The sequence below is a fragment of the Haemorhous mexicanus genome, chromosome 2, assembly GCF_027477595.1.
Source record: "Haemorhous mexicanus isolate bHaeMex1 chromosome 2, bHaeMex1.pri, whole genome shotgun sequence".
NCBI lineage: Eukaryota > Metazoa > Chordata > Aves > Passeriformes > Fringillidae > Haemorhous > Haemorhous mexicanus.
The window spans coordinates 38696761-38712142 of NC_082342.1; the positions used below are offsets into that span (position 1 = coordinate 38696761).

Sequence of the window (15382 nt, forward strand, 5' to 3'; positions counted from 1 at the left end):
CTTTTTTTAAAACAATTTTTAAGGCCATGTTGCTAACAGTCGGGAAACATCAGGTGTTGTTTGCTTTTCTCATGTAGATTAGTCAGGATTTAATTTGCATGTTTTTATTTAAGAGCTGTGGAGAGCTGGGAGGTATTGATATTTCCATGATTTGTGGTAAGGATGGTATCTTAGTTCAGAATTGCTGTATTGCACTGAAGTTTTCCCCACTCTGTTCCTCTCCCCCTTTGAGACAGGACCACTCACCACTGTCTCCCACAGGACAAAAATTATCGTGGGACCCATCAGTGCTGCTGAGCAGTGATGAGGTTCAGAGCCTTGGAGATGTTGGTTTACACAGGATACAAATGGCTTAGAGACTGTATAAGCCAATAAATCTTTTCCTGTTCTTATGCCAGCACAAGGTTTTGCAAAGACAGAAAGTGTGAGGGATGTGACTCTTGGTGCTTGGTCCATGTGAGAGCTTCCCTTGGCTCTAGGTCTGAGCACCTCTCACTAACCAAGAGCCTGGTGGTGCTGTTGCTGTCAGCAAAGCGGAGTGCCAGCATTTATCCTCTCTTTTAAAAATTGCTGTCTTCTATTTAGGAATTTCCTCAGGGTGCCAAATATAGATTCAACACAAGAAAAAAGCCCCACAAGCTCAAAGCTCAACCCCAAAAGCTGCTCTGTTGCTAAGGAATAAAAATAGATGGTCACAAACAGGGCACTGACGTGCCAAGTTGTGTCCCCATGACCGTGCAGCTGCATGTGCCAAGGTCCCTGTCCCAGTGGCAGCACTGCCCAGGCTGCACACCTCATGTTGGCATCAGTGTCTACAAAGGACTGGCTGCTGCTTGCTTTAAGTAAGTAAGAGGAAGTAACTTTCTGTTTCCTAGTCTTAGTCCCAAAGAGGTAAAAACTTCAGAGGGCTGCTGCCAGGAAAGTAGTAGTAAGGAAAAAAACACGTATATTTTTGTGTGCTAATATCTACAATACAGCAATGTCTGTGCTGGAGGAGTCCTGAGAGGTGGGAAGATATTTTTGAACAGAAGCACCATTCCTTGGGAGAGCCTGGGCTGTCCCAGAGTTGCTGGTCATCGATGACATCAGAAGGGTGAATATTGGTGCTGCAGGAGCTGCGGCTGTGCCTTCACCTTCTCTCCAAATGCAAATCTTTCTCTGCAGATCTCTGCAATAATTTATTAACCCATGTGGCTGGAGATGGGCAGTAGCTGAGCTGGGTGTAGAGGTGTGCAGAGGTGGGGATGTGATTTATCTGGGCTGGAGAGCAGCTGTGGCCAGTGCCACCTTTCAATGTGTGTGTGCGTGCACATGCAATGCTTGGTTTTGTGGGGCCCTGCCTGCTTAGCCCTCAAGGTGCTGCTTGTTGCATCAGCTCTAAACAATAAATCTCAACCCTGGAATACAGTTTTTAAAATCATGGTTTTAGATTTTGTACTTCTAAGTGAGATGTTTGACTAAAGTCCCTGCAGTAGCAGGAGGCCTGGAGCAGAAAGCTTCTGCTAAAGAGCTGCCTTTTAGTGTTTAAGGATTTGTTTTAGTGCCAAATTTACCCTGTGCAGTTTCTTGAATTGCAGCTGGTCCAAAGCTGAGATGAGGCTTTAACAGCAGATAGCTGTCCTAGAAGACTAACTGTACATTTGCAGTGGTTTAGGGCAAATAAAAAGTACTGTAATCACCTGAAACTATAAGGGGAGCTGAAAATAGGCTGTGTGTTAGTGTGTGAGCTAAAATGGAACCAAAACATGAATGTTGTTCCTTACCTTCTAAAGAGACCTGTGATATCATTACAAAAATCTTACTTGGGAGCCATCATATGATGTTACTGTTATTGAGGTACTCAAGATAGTAAACATTCTTCTTTACAAAATTAAATTCTGTAACCCAGGCTATAAAGTCTAATTCTGCTGTCCCACCCTCAGGGGTTTTTTTCCCCTTCTGGATTGGGTCCCTCCTGCAGCTGTCTGGAGCAGGCAGGGTTGGAAGCCTTCCCTTTGGAAACATCTTCTTAAGCCAGCCCTGAAGCTACACCCAAGTCTCTATTGTTTCTACTTTCTTCCCTCTCTGAACAATTTGTTTTTGTGAAACATCTGCTGCTCTGGCAGAGACTCACAGTTAAAGCTGTACTGCAGTGTTTCTTTGCAGAAATGCAAAGAATATTCCCTGCCAGATCAGTCACTTGCCAGACAGGACAGTTCATCCCTGCTGAGGGGTTTCCATCAGATGAGACCATTTTTAGAGGGAAGACTTTCTTAGAGGGTAGTGTGGTTCCATTAGGAAGCTGAAGCGTTGTGTGCATGGGCGTGCCTGGTACAGGTAAAATGTGTTTCCTGTCTGGAAATAGGAGGTGGTAAACTGAGACCACTGGGGCAATAATCAGCCTAGGTCAGAACTTATCAACTCAACTTGACCTTAGTGGCAGACAGGGCCCCTGGTTTGGGATTCCAAGCTCATCTTTGGAGGCAAAAGCCTGTAACACTCAAGTGTATTTTATTGCTCTTATCCTATTATTTCATGTTAAGAAATGCTGTCACTTCTAGGTAAGAAATCTTCCCTTAAAAGCTGTAACAGAGGCAGAAATCCTTCTGAAATGCAAACCTGCTGTGGCAAAATGCTGCCTGTCCTATTGTGGTGGTCCAGGTGTGGTGCACAGCTCACGTCTGGCTCACATACGATGTTGCATGTGTGCTCATGAAGAGGGAGCCTCCAGCTGAAACACAGGGTCACTTCTTTATTTCCTCATGTTAGTTGAAAAATAACCACAATAAAGAACTCTTTTATCTTAACAACCCACCTCTGGAGTAGTAGGTTGCCCTTGAAAATTTTGCCTGGGAGTGACAGCCACCTTCTTGAGGCACCAGGAAGAAGCTGCCCCCAAATGCAAATGACTGACTGAGGATGGGTGCTTGAACTTGGCAAATTAATGCCCTGGTGAATTTGTGTTTGTTCCTGGATGAAGTTCCTCTAAGCAGTTGTCTTGGGGAGGCTGCTTCACGGCACATCACACTGTAACAGAATGTAGGAGAGGAGCTGGTTAGGGATTGAGCTCCTCTCAGTGAAGTGTAATTGTAGAATCCTCGAGTGGCTTGGGTTGGAAGGGACCTTAAAGATCACCTGGTTCCATCTCCCCTCTTATGGGCAGGGAACCTTCCTATAGATCAGATTGCTCAGAATCTCATGCAACCTGGCCTCAAACACTTCCAGGGTTGATTTTCACAGATCTCTTCCAACCCAAACTATTGTATGGATCTATGATTTTTGTCTTTCTTCTCTTTCTCTTCCTCTGCTGCTAATTTATTACTAATTACAATACTTAAATTACATATTTATAATATATATAAAATATATATTGTATACTCAAATACATATTACTTTATATATTAAATGTATTTTGGAATATATATATTCTATATTTAGACTTCAGAATTGCTAATTTATTACTATTACAATACTTAAATTACATATTTATAATATACATATAAAATATACATTATATATTCAAATACATATTACTTTATATATTAAAATGTATTTTGGAATATATATATTCTATATTTAGACTTCAGATATATTTGTCCTAAGCCAAAAGCATTTTTTTCTGCTTGCTGCTCCAGGACACTGTTGATTTGGCACAGCCTGGCCTTCACCAGTGGCATGGCAGAGGAGCATCATGCACAGGGCTGCACGGAGCCCAGAGCCCAAGCTGTGAGGTACCAAGCACTGCCCAGACCTCAGACACCTGAAAGTGCAATTAGCTGAGGTTTAATTACTTATTACTTCTAATAGGTTTGATGGAGAAGTGATATAAATCCCAGTAAATCACAAGCTTACTTAAGCAGAAGTGAAGAGATGGAAATAATGGCTTATTTTTTTCAATTAGAAAGCATTCTTTCTAAACAAAACCTTATTGGGTTTGGTTTATTTTGTTCATACCACAGACTCTGACACAATGAAAACAAGATGGTCAACAGCAGTAAGACATGTCACTGCAGTTAAAACTCAAGCAAATTTTCTTGGATAGTCTGGGTTATGAAAGTGTGTCTAAGGCACATATTCATATTTCACAATACATTTATGATTATGTCACTGCTAAATGGCATAGTTACACTTGTGCTAATTCTGCACTTGCAGCCCCATTTGAGTCATGATGTTCCTGTAAATGCTTTCTTGAAATTCTTTGGTTATGATAGCTTTTCTCGTATATTCTCAAAAATGATGGTGTCAAGCTGTCTAATCTCCCAAATTTTTAGCAGAACCTTGTCACCCAGTTTCAAAGCTTTTCCATGTATGATCATGATGCCACTCAACGCCCTGCCAGCCCAGCAAACTAATGCATCAGGAGACTTCTTGGCTTTTTATGTGTTTGACATGCACAAGCCTTTATTCTAAACCAAGGATTTGTTTCTCCACTGGCTTTGCCTCTTTGTGAGGTGGGCAGCCTGCACGTCACTGCTTGGAGTTGCACTGTCCCCAGAAACCTCATGGGGACACCTGGGCTTCAGCCTGATCCTGCACCTGGCTTCTAAAGACACAAAATCTCACATAAGTTGCTGATGGGTTTCCCCATTTTAGTGGCTCGGGTCTTGGTGTGGGAGCTTTAGTTCACCCAGAGAGTTGGACTCAGTAAGCTTTCCTGGCTTTTCCATGCAAGATATATTTCACTTACCTCGTGGCTGTAGTTTAAAAAATAATTTTGTTGGTTTTTTTTCTTTTTTCTCCCCTTTGGGAAGAGGCTGTTGTTTTTGAGTGGATGAAACAGCATTTTTTGACTGGATTTCTGGCAATGGAATTTTTTCCACACTTGGAAGTCAGCCTGTCTGCTGTGCTGGCTGTAAATGCTTCAACACACAAAAACATGCTGCTGCAGAGTGTACAGCTTGGTGGTCGAGGGCTGTGCTAAAATGTAGCCAAGACCAACGGAGTGTTGCTTTGAGCATGCAGTAATGTCCCCATCCCCAGGCATGTCTTCAAAGATGTTTATAAAAGCAAGTCTTAATATTGCACCAACTTTTTGCAGTGAAAACCCAGATCCTGACAGTAAATGGAGTGTCAGGCTGTTCTCATGCTTCTGAAGATGGTATATGTCCTGGGGGTGCTGGTATGAGGTCTGGTCAGACACCATTGAGGCATTGTGGCTGTGCATGTCAGCAGGATTTTGTTTAATCCTAAAGAAATTAATTTTCTATTTATCATTTTGTAACTACTGCATGTACCTCATTATTCCTACATGACACAGAAGTCTGATGGGTTTATCTGTGTGAGGAGAATTATTATTGTTAACAGTTCAGTCCTCAGATGTGTGTGCTGAAATATACCTTGCTGTCTGCATGTGATATTTAGCACTTCCATGGCCATTCCTAATGCTGACGTGCACCACTGTCTCTGGGTCAGACAACTTTCTCTCCAGGAGGTGAGGAAGTTAGATGAGGACACTACACCAGGCAAGCTGTGAGTTGCCTGATCTCTCACCAAGGGTCTTTGGTGGCACTGAGATCCCCCAGGAGGTGTCCAACCCAAACTCATCTTTCTGCCATCCAGCCAAAAAGGATTAATGATGTGTGTTAATGCAAAGTCCCCCAGAAGACTTCACTCAGGAGTGGAAAGCCTGGACACAAAGCCTTTTCATCGTCAGGGGATGCCTGGAATGTGTGAAAATCCAAAGATTGCTCCTGAGTGTGAGATCTGTACCCTCCAGTGTTAAGCCAAGCAGGCAGCTGGAGAGGGCAGTCTGCAGGCTCTGATGTCCAGCCACGGGCTGGGGTAAGGCTGGGCTGGCTTGTGTTAAGTGGGAGCACCACAGCAGAGCATCCTGTTCTCTGGAGCTCTGGCTCCAGGCTCTTCTTTGGGCTGATATTGGTGCAGGATTTCCCTGCTTGTTCTGTGGGGAAGCAGCTGTAATTGCTGGTCAGTGGGTTCCTCTGTAGAACCTACACAAGCTCCTGGAGGCCAACTCATGTGTGAGCCATGACCTGAGCAAAGTAGTTCAGTGAGATGCAAATTTTCCATGGTAGCAAAAGGGGTAAAGCTTCAGCTTTCCTTTTATTTATGGAAATATATCTGTGGCTTAAAACATACATCTGATACATGACCACTTGCACCTATTCAGCTTGCTTGGTTGGTGTGGGAGAAACACCCTGAGTGAGTCATTGAGGAGCATGAATCTCTCCATACAGCGTAGGGCTGAGGTTTTCGTAATCTGGAGATTTTTAAATGTGTCTAGACTTTTGAATGATCAGCAGCTCATCAGCCAGTGTTGCTGGGTCTGCAGTGCATGGGGAAGCCCCATGCCTCCCTGCACTATGTGCATAGTTGGTTGATACCTCCTGGAAGTGTTGGATGGATTTATTGAGTGCTGTTGGGACCTTCTCCCTTCCTTGAAAGAGGTATGTTTAGGATTGCCAGGGCACAGGCAACTGGATTTAACTGCAATGGTAAGTGTGGTGGGAGGAGTTGAGAGATGTCAAGCTCTGCAACCCCAGGTGCCTACAATACATCTTTCTCTCTTGATTTTGGAAAAGATATTCCTGGAGTTTTAACGTTGCACCGTGCCAAGAGCATGCATCCCGTGTACTTGTGGTTTTGCCACCATCAGCACAGAGGCACGCGTGATCCAGACTTTCTTGGGAATTAAGTCCCTCTTAATTTTTCTAATGTGAACGGAAGTGAAATCAAACCCTGTGGGGATGAGGAGTGAGGAAGGTGGGCAGGGAAGCAGAGGGAAATGCAGCTCGTTTGCAGAGGGGCACGAGCTGGGCTCCTGCTTGCTGAGTGCAGGAGCCTGCTTGGGTTGGCAGGTGCTTTGGGAAGGAAAATATTTTATCCTGAGTTATGTAATGCAGCAGCACGTCCAGACCTGAATTCCCTGCAATTTTCTGGCCTGCAAGGAATAATTTTCTGCTTGAAATATTAGCCTTAGCTTTGAGTTTTGTTGCTCATGTGGCATATGCAATCAGTGTAATATCTGTATACATAACTGCTGCTGTTTGAACTTGAGATGTTTGGGTAAATTTATTTTTGTTTATAGCTGTTGGGTGATGAAGAACAGAAAATACTTGTTTATTAAGCACTCTATAAATACATCAAAACCTGCCCTGGGCTACTTCTTAGATCCAGCAGGTGAAAAAGGCTGCGGATCTTTCTCTGTGCCTAATTGCAGCACTAGGCTGTGATGGGGTTTTGAGGTAGGGTAGAGCTGAGGTCCAAATTATCAGCGTTCCTGTCTTGATATAATTTTGGTCTTAATCCTTAAATGGGGCAAAACCTTTGCAGCTGTGGATAGTTTGGTTTTTGTTCTGTTTTGTTTCTCATGCAGCTCCTTACTGGGTAGAAAACTGGCTGGATGGCTGAGCCCAGAGAGGGGTGGTGAATGCAGTTACATCCAGCTGCCAGCTGGTGCCAAGTGGTATTCCCAGGGGCTCAGTTTTGGGGACACTCCTTTAATGTCTTTATCAATGATCTGGAGAGGGGATCAAGAGCACCCTCAGTCGGGTGGGTGGTGGCAGTCAGGTGGATCACATCAAGTGGAGTGGGAATGTTCATTTGCTGGATGCCAGAAAGGCTCTGCAGAGGGATCTGGACAGGCTGGATCTGAACCTCTGCATGAGGTTCAGCAAGGCAAAGTTGGGTCCTGCACTTGGATCACAGCAACCCAGGCAGCATTATAGGCTGGGGGCAGAGTGGCTGGGAAGCTGCCTGGTGGAAAAGTCAACAGCAGCTGAACATCAGCATGGGAAAAGCAGCCCACTTCCCTTTTCAGGTGTCTTCCTGGGAGCAGGAACTTGTTTGTACAAGGTTGGGTGAGGGAAGGAGAGCTGAAAGTCCCTGGTCCCTGGGCTTTTGCTTTGTGTGGATCTCACCAGTCTTTTGGTTGAGTTGGAGTTAATAAGTGAAGAATATTGAAAACTTTTATTGCACTGTCTTGCCCAGAGAAACACTGAGGTTCTGGAGGATGTCCTGAGAAGGGCAATGGAAGTGATGAGAGGTCTGGAGCACAAGTCTGATGAGGAGTGGCTGAGGGAGCTGGGGGTGTTAAGCTGGAGAAAAGGAGACTCAGGGGCATCTTGTCATTCTACAACTGTCTGAAAGGTGGCTGTAGTGGAATAGGGGTCAGTCTCCTCTCTCATGTGAAAAGCAATAGGATGAGAGGAAGCATCAAGTTGCATCAGGGGAGAATTAGGTTGGGATGAGGAAAAATTTCTTCACTAAAAGGGTGATGAAGCACTGGAACAGGCTGCCCGGGGAGGTGGTGGAGTCACCATCCCTGGAAGTGTTTGAAAAACATGGAGATGTGTCAGTTAGGGAAATGCTTTAGTGGTGGACTTGGCAATGTTGAACTCGATGATCTTAGAGGTCTTTTCCAACCTTGATGATTCTATGAATCTGTGAAAACTAAGTCTAAAACAAGTCCTGCTGTCCTTCAGCTGCATTCCCACTGATGGATCACCTCTCCAGGTAGAGTCAAAGCCCTGCTTCAATTTATCCTTCCTGGCCTCTTGTTCTGTCCAGAGGAGCCATATGTGGGGTCTCATGATGGAGTGAAGCAGAGCAGTGACACAAATGAAATAAAACCCCACAAAACTGATCCTGTATGAGGCTGGCAGGAACAGCCCATGGAGGCTGGTTGGGATGCCAGCTGCATAAACTGCCTTGAGGAAAAACAGCTGTGAAACCAAATTTTCTGCCCTGCTGCCAGCCTTGGACTCTACTCCTGCTTCGTATCATGACAGGACACGTCTCTGCGCTGTAGTGTTTGTGATTTGAGCATGGTGAGGAGTGGCTGAGGCATGGACTGGCATCCCATCTCCTGCCCTCACTGCAGGGTCTTGTCTCCTTCAGAGGGTGGGACAGGCAGCTGCATCCTGAGCACTTGAAACCACTGCAGGGATGTGAGGCAGAGCCTTGTACCTACAAACACAAGAAAAGGGAGGGGAAGAAAAAACCCCAACCCACACCAAAAATCCAAGAAAACAAAAACAAATAGAGAAGTTGTGCTCTGCGTTTGTTTTGGGTTTTTTTTAAGCATATAATGCAATGTGCTGTATTGCTGAGATGCACATTCCTCAGCTGAGGGAAGTGGGGTAGAGGGTGAGACACATCTTCTCTGGGGAGAGGGGAGGGTGTTGTGAGCCTGAGTCAGCAGCAAAGGTCACTTGGCTGCAAGGCTTGGCGTGCAGGAGGAGAGGATTTCATAACGTGGCCAGTGCAGGTTTGTGTGCCCAGCACTGGCAGCGTGTGCACTGGGATGGAGGAACACCAGCTGGGCTGACAGGGTGACATGGGCAGGTCACCCACCCACTCTGCCTCACAAAACACTGCTCACTCTTCCTTGCTGCTTCCTTTGCTTTCTCCCTTCCCATGCCCTGATTTCTTGTATCTCTTCAGTTCTGGCATTTAATCTCATCATTGCATGATTTGTTTTATGGTCTTGGCTCGTCTTTCAGTTCCCGTTTGGGGTCATTATCACATGTGATTAGTCCTAGAGCCTAATGAAGGGGATCAGACATAACTCTAGGGCATGTCTGAGCCATTTAGCATTTCTGACCTCAAAGATCTGCAGAGAAAGTTTATTTTTAAGCTTCCTAAGAAGATAAATTTGAATTTTGGATTGTTTAGGGTGCAAGTAATGGAACTGCAATCTCTCTGGGTGGAGCATGCCCTCTGGGGTATGAAGGATCCCAGGAATAATTATGCAGTGCTGCGTGAGTATCATTAGTCTCGAAATAGACTTTTGGTGGATGATCACGTTTTTCTACATGGCAGAAGTAGTGTGAAACCTTGAAACCTTATGTTAACATTTGGTCTTCATTTAAGAGCACTGTCAACGTGTGTTTCATACTGCTTTTGTTATCCAGTCCCACTCTGGGAAAGCCAGTCACGAAGATATGGAATGATTGTAACAAAGTAAAAGCCCCAGAAAATAAAAAAAAGTGCATTTTTTTGGGCTGTTTTTTAAGGTCCCACTTCTTCACTCTACTGAGAGAGCAAGGATCTGCAAGGACTTGTGTGTTGGAGCTAGGTGAAGTCAGAGCATCCTCAGGACACCTCCAGCTGCTGCTGTCTGGTGGCACTGTGCTGCACTGTGTCCCTGACCCGGGTGAAGTGACATGTCTGTGCAGTGACTCAGCTGTGTTCCTACTAACCATCTGCTGATGTGATGCAGCTCATTAGTCACTAATTGGTGTGGTTACCCTTTTTTTAGGCTGTTGGAAAGGCCAAGGGCCACATAGACATGAAGCAGCTGAGTCAGTCTTCTACCTCTTTTGCCCTCGGGTCCAGCAGACTCTTGGTGGTGGTTGGAGAGCTGTTTCCATGTTCTCTGCCAGGCAGAAACAGACTGTCCCAGCTTTATCTTGTCCTCTCTGATTGTTTGACTGTAAGCCTATCACAGCTGTTTGATGGGACTAGGGTCTGTAGCTGGAGCCTTCTGGTGTGTGCCACAATGAACCCTCCAAAGGAAGGACCTTTGGAGGCAGTGGGAGATAGTGCCCTGACTTTGGACTGACCATGAGAAGCTGGTTTCTCCTAGCCTGCATTTCCTTCCTTCATCAGCTCTGTAAAAATCCTCTAAGCAATCTGGGGATTTACTGAGGATAGCACTTTTAGAATACATTTTTCCCCCCATTCCCCACCCATCTGCCCCCATACTCCTGCTACATTTATCATCCTAGACTCCATCACCTCATTCTCTGTCTAATCTATAGGTGCTGGTGAGTTAGGTACTGGTGTTTTGGTTTTGCCTTACATGGTATCTGAACTGATGGTGTGTAAATCTGCCCTTTTTCTGATATCTTGAGGGCAGGTCTTTGCTGTGTGTAATACAGCAAATCCTCCTGGACATAGCTGGATTTGGACACTGTCCTTTGCTTTCTTGTCTCTGGGTTTTTCTTTCTGCCTAGAATCTGCACCTGAATCTCTTCTGGCTGTTGTTGCTTTCCTGGGAGGTTACAGACCCCTTTCTGGGCAGTGTTGGCAGCACCCTTAGGAGCACTGGAGATGGAGGTGTGGATGCTCATGCCTCATGACTTGCTCAGCTGCAGCAAATGCATTTGTCAGCAGCTCAGCTCTGCGTTTGTCTCTTTGGTCCTTCCCATGCTGTGACTGGCATAGGAAGCCACGTGGATCTTCCCCCATGCAGGCAACCCTGCCCATCTCCTGTGACATTGCTGAAATCTCAGTCTCTGCATCCTGCCACGGAGCTTGGATTTGGGGCATGGATTGTGCTGGAAAATTCCTCAGCTACTCTGTTCACTTTGCTTTTGAGCAATCTGAAGATTCCTCACAAAACTAAAGACAATTATCAGAGTAGTAATATTCCTAATAGAATCTATTATTTCTTTTCTTCTAAAAACCTCTCGTACTTCAGCTAAACTTACCCTACTTTTCACTACATTTTTAGAACATGAACTCTTCCTGTTTTTAAGGCAAACAATGCTGCTTTTGCTTTAAAATTAAGTACCCTACCTGTTCTGCCCTCATGTTTGCCCAAGCCCTACTCTGTGTGCACTCAGTGTGCTCCTGGAATTGCTCATTATGGGATTTGGGATATTTCCCTCACAGGAGTCAATTACATGATCCCCTCAGACAATGTGATAAAGTCCATGCTGTCTTTTGGATCTGATGTAGCTAAAAGCAAAAAAAAAACATTTGGGGACTTCTAGGAATCAGTGTCTCAGATTTGTGGGGCGCTGCTTGGAAAGCTGAAACCAGCATCCCTAACTTGTGGGCAGCCAGGTGAGACGGTATGGGAACAGAATGGGGCCAAGGTTTCACAGCAGCTGACTTTGACTACGTGGATGCCCCAGCTCAGAGTGAAAAACGTTCTCCCTTATCGAGGATCCACGTGTGTGCCAAGAGACCTTTGTTCTGAATATTTGGAGTAATAAAGTTCAGCTGGGATAAAAGGGCATGTCCCCACTGGCTTGGTTCACACAGTGTTGTGCTCTCTGTCTCTCTTGCAGCTGCGTAAATGAGTATGGAAGATTATGATTTCCTCTTCAAAATTGTTTTAATCGGCAACGCCGGGGTGGGGAAGACCTGCTTAGTCCGTCGCTTCACTCAGGTAAGGCTGGCTGCCTCTTGGATTCTGGAATGTTGGGATGGGGACAGCACTGGCATGGGAGCATGGAGCCTGCAGCTCTGCACTGAGGGCTCTGCCAGCATCACAACTCCGAAGCATTTTGTTGCTCGCATCTTTGGTGCATGCATCACATACAGTGATATACCGGCACAAGCAGAACATCTGTATCTAATGCTGCACCTGGCCCCGTTCTGGAGTTTGTGTTGGAGAAACCTCATTCCTCTGAGTCCCCTCTGAAAACCACCAGGACAACCTCTCCTGTTTTGGTGGTGTTCTGGAGCAGTTATAAGACCAACAGGTCTCCTGGTCTCCTCTCCAACATTTGATGCACAAAGTTATTTGTCATTAGTAAAGAAATAATCTGGGTCCTGAGCTGTCAGCCCAGTGTCCTTTTTTGTGGCAGAATGGCCTCTCTGATCCAGGACAAGGGAAGACTTTGCATGATGCATCATAAAGCACAAGTTGTGGGGTTTTGGACTCTCCACTAGGAATTGTCAGCAATTTTACCCTTCACTGTTAATTTTAGTTTTGAAGTTGTAGTGATTTTTAGATGCTCTCCAAAAACATGTGGCAGCCAGTGGCAGTAAAGCTAGTCATACCCGAAATGTTTACAGCAAAAATCTTTGGCAACTTCTGCTGCTTTTTCTTTGGCAGCACAGCTGCTGTAGGGGATGGATGTGCCCCAAAATCAACTTGACTCGGTAGACCAGAAATCAAAAAGCTCTCATTTGGATTGCTGCTGTTCCTTTCTGATGGTGCTGCAATCAAATACCACCAGCATTGTGCTGTCCCTTGCCATTGCTGTGGCACTGGTGATGGTTGGTGCTGTGCTTCCCTCCTGAAATGCTGTGCAGAGATGTGAGCCCATTGTTGAGAGCTGCCAGAAATGCCTATTGGTGCCACAGGGTGTCGTGGAGGGAGAAGGGAATGCATGAGGTTGCAAATGCATCTCATCCCACACAGATGTTCACACATCTTTCAATGCATTGGGAAGTAGGGTGGAAGGTCCTCACACTTCCCCTGCTTCTTCCAACTGTTCAGAAGGGCTTTCCTCCTCTCTTTTTTCCTCCTTTTCTTTTCCTGTGCTCCTACTTCTGAAGTTGATGACTTGCTTCATAATTAGGGATGTATAAAACAGGGAAAACACAATTTGAATTTATGGTAACCTTTGTGCTGGGGAAATGTCACACTCTAAATGTGATGGAAGTAAGTGTCATGGGAAGGGGACATTGGATGAATAGTTTTGAAGATAGAAAAGGATGAGGATTAGCACCCAGTGAGACTTTTGTTCTAGAAATAAGTTTAATCAAACTTTTGTTTTCTTCCAGGGGCTTTTCCCACCAGGGCAAGGAGCCACGATTGGGGTTGACTTTATGATTAAAACTGTGGAGATAAACGGTGAAAAAGTAAAGGTAGGAGCCTGATGATTTAAAATGTAAATTCATGTGGCAGTACCATAGCTGAAGTTTCTTGCTGCAGCCCTTCCTCTGCTGGAAGACACTCAAGGAAGGTCAGGGCAGTCTGGCATGGCTTGGGTAATGCAGGGTGTAACAATCTGTGTGCCCCTCTCCACCATTACTATCAGGATTGTAAAAGTGAACCTGCTGGAGGGGAGAAAATGGAACTGGGAGACCTTGCAAAACTGCTGTCCTTGCTTAGGAGACAGTGAGGTCATGTATGGCTTGAAGAACCCCAAAGAAGCATTTCAGTGCAGCCTCTGCTCACTGTGTTTCTGGTCACCAGAATTTTGTTGCATTCCCACTGGGATGTGCTCGAGGAAAGTCTCCTGTGAGCTCCCAAGATGGCCACTGGGGAGAACAGACATCTGGACTTGTGTGGTTCTGCACAACAAAGGCTCATCGTCCACTTCGGCCAAGTTATGGATTTGGGAGAAGCAGAGCTCATCACAGTACTTGTGTTTCAGCAAACAAAGGGCAAAGTTCTCCCTAATTTTAACTCTTTCACCCTCTAAAATAGCATGGAAGCCACTTTTGGGAAACTGTCCTTGTCCTGAGCTGACTCCCAAACTGAGCCTGCGCATCACTTGGCAGAGAGCTACTTTGCCTGGGCCAAAACACACAAAGCATGAGATTGGAGACCAATCTCATGCTTTAATGGGGTCCATGGTTGGGTTCCAGAGTCCAGAAATGTTGGCTGCTACCACTTTGTTCATTAGTAGAGGTTTCACTTGAGCTGCTGTGGTATCTGAGATGAGAAAAAAGTGCAGTTATTTGAGCCTCTAATATCAAGGTGTCCGTGGTCCCTGAGCTGCTCCTGGATTTACTCTGCCTGCAGGAAATTCAAGGGCATCAAAGTGAAACCAGCAGGTTTTTTTTCTTGCTGTCTTTATCAAGCCAAAGAGTGGCACCAGTGTGACAGTGGCTGGGTGTGACACTGAGACCTGTTCTTAAGCTTCTCTAAGGGATGGGATGGAAACAGTGGATGTGGGCAGATTTTCAGCCCTGGGGTTTTTTTAACCTGTACCACAGCACAGCAGAGGGGTTTAACAAGAAAATGGGGTGTTGTATCACTAAGTTTAGGACGTATTTTGAGAGCTGTGATCATGTCAGCAAGCTGTGACAGCTGTGTGAGGAGCTCACAAACCTATGGGAAGTGGTGGTGCTTCACCAGGAGACCTTCCCACCTGAGCTGGTGAAGGACAAGGGACAGAAAATCCTTCACCTGATAAAGACCAAGTTTATACCAACATGTGGCTGTGCAAATGGGCCAGAGCAGCAGCAGGGAAGCAGAGAGGATCACATGTAGCCCAAGTGGTGCTGGTGCTCAGCTTGTTGGTTGTGATGCTCATTAGCAGGGCTGGCCAGGACATGAATGCCGCTTGTCCCAAGCTCTTCAGACAGCAGAGATTTTCTCTCAGCCAAAAGCAGCTCCAGTGAAGCAACTCAGAGGCTCTGAGCTGGTAAATGGTGTGATCACTGTACTGGAGGTGGAATTTGTTCTGTCTTGTATGCATAGTTTAAATCAGTGGCCTCAAGACTGTCTTGGTCATTAGAGGGAGAAAAGCAGTCCTGGGGAACGTGAATCCCATCCACTTCAGATACCTCTCCTTTTCAAGCATCTGGTTCTCTGTCAAATTCTGCTGGAGCTTTAGAACATCCCTTTTATATGAGGTCTGGAGTTTGTACTGGTGAACTTACCCTCAGGACTTGTTTGTGTTTGAAGTGTTGCTCCTGTCATATAATTCTGATTTAAGATTAATTTGGACTGAAGGTGCAAAGTTTTTAAGAGAATACTGGAAGCAGTTGTGCCAGTATGAGCTGTCTCAGGGGCAAGGATGGTTCAGGG

At 45.5% G+C, this 15382-nt stretch overlaps 1 protein-coding gene across 1 annotated transcript in view; it reads left to right on the forward strand.

The window, feature by feature from the left end:
• Window positions 1-15382, forward strand: part of RAB30 (RAB30, member RAS oncogene family) — a 48510-nt gene that overhangs the window by 19675 nt on the left and 13453 nt on the right. The window contains exons 2-3 of the mRNA XM_059838517.1: window positions 11958-12058; window positions 13405-13488. Coding sequence (XP_059694500.1) covers window positions 11966-12058; window positions 13405-13488 — 177 coding nt within the window. The 5' untranslated portion in view covers window positions 11958-11965. The remainder of the gene's footprint in view (window positions 1-11957; window positions 12059-13404; window positions 13489-15382) is intronic.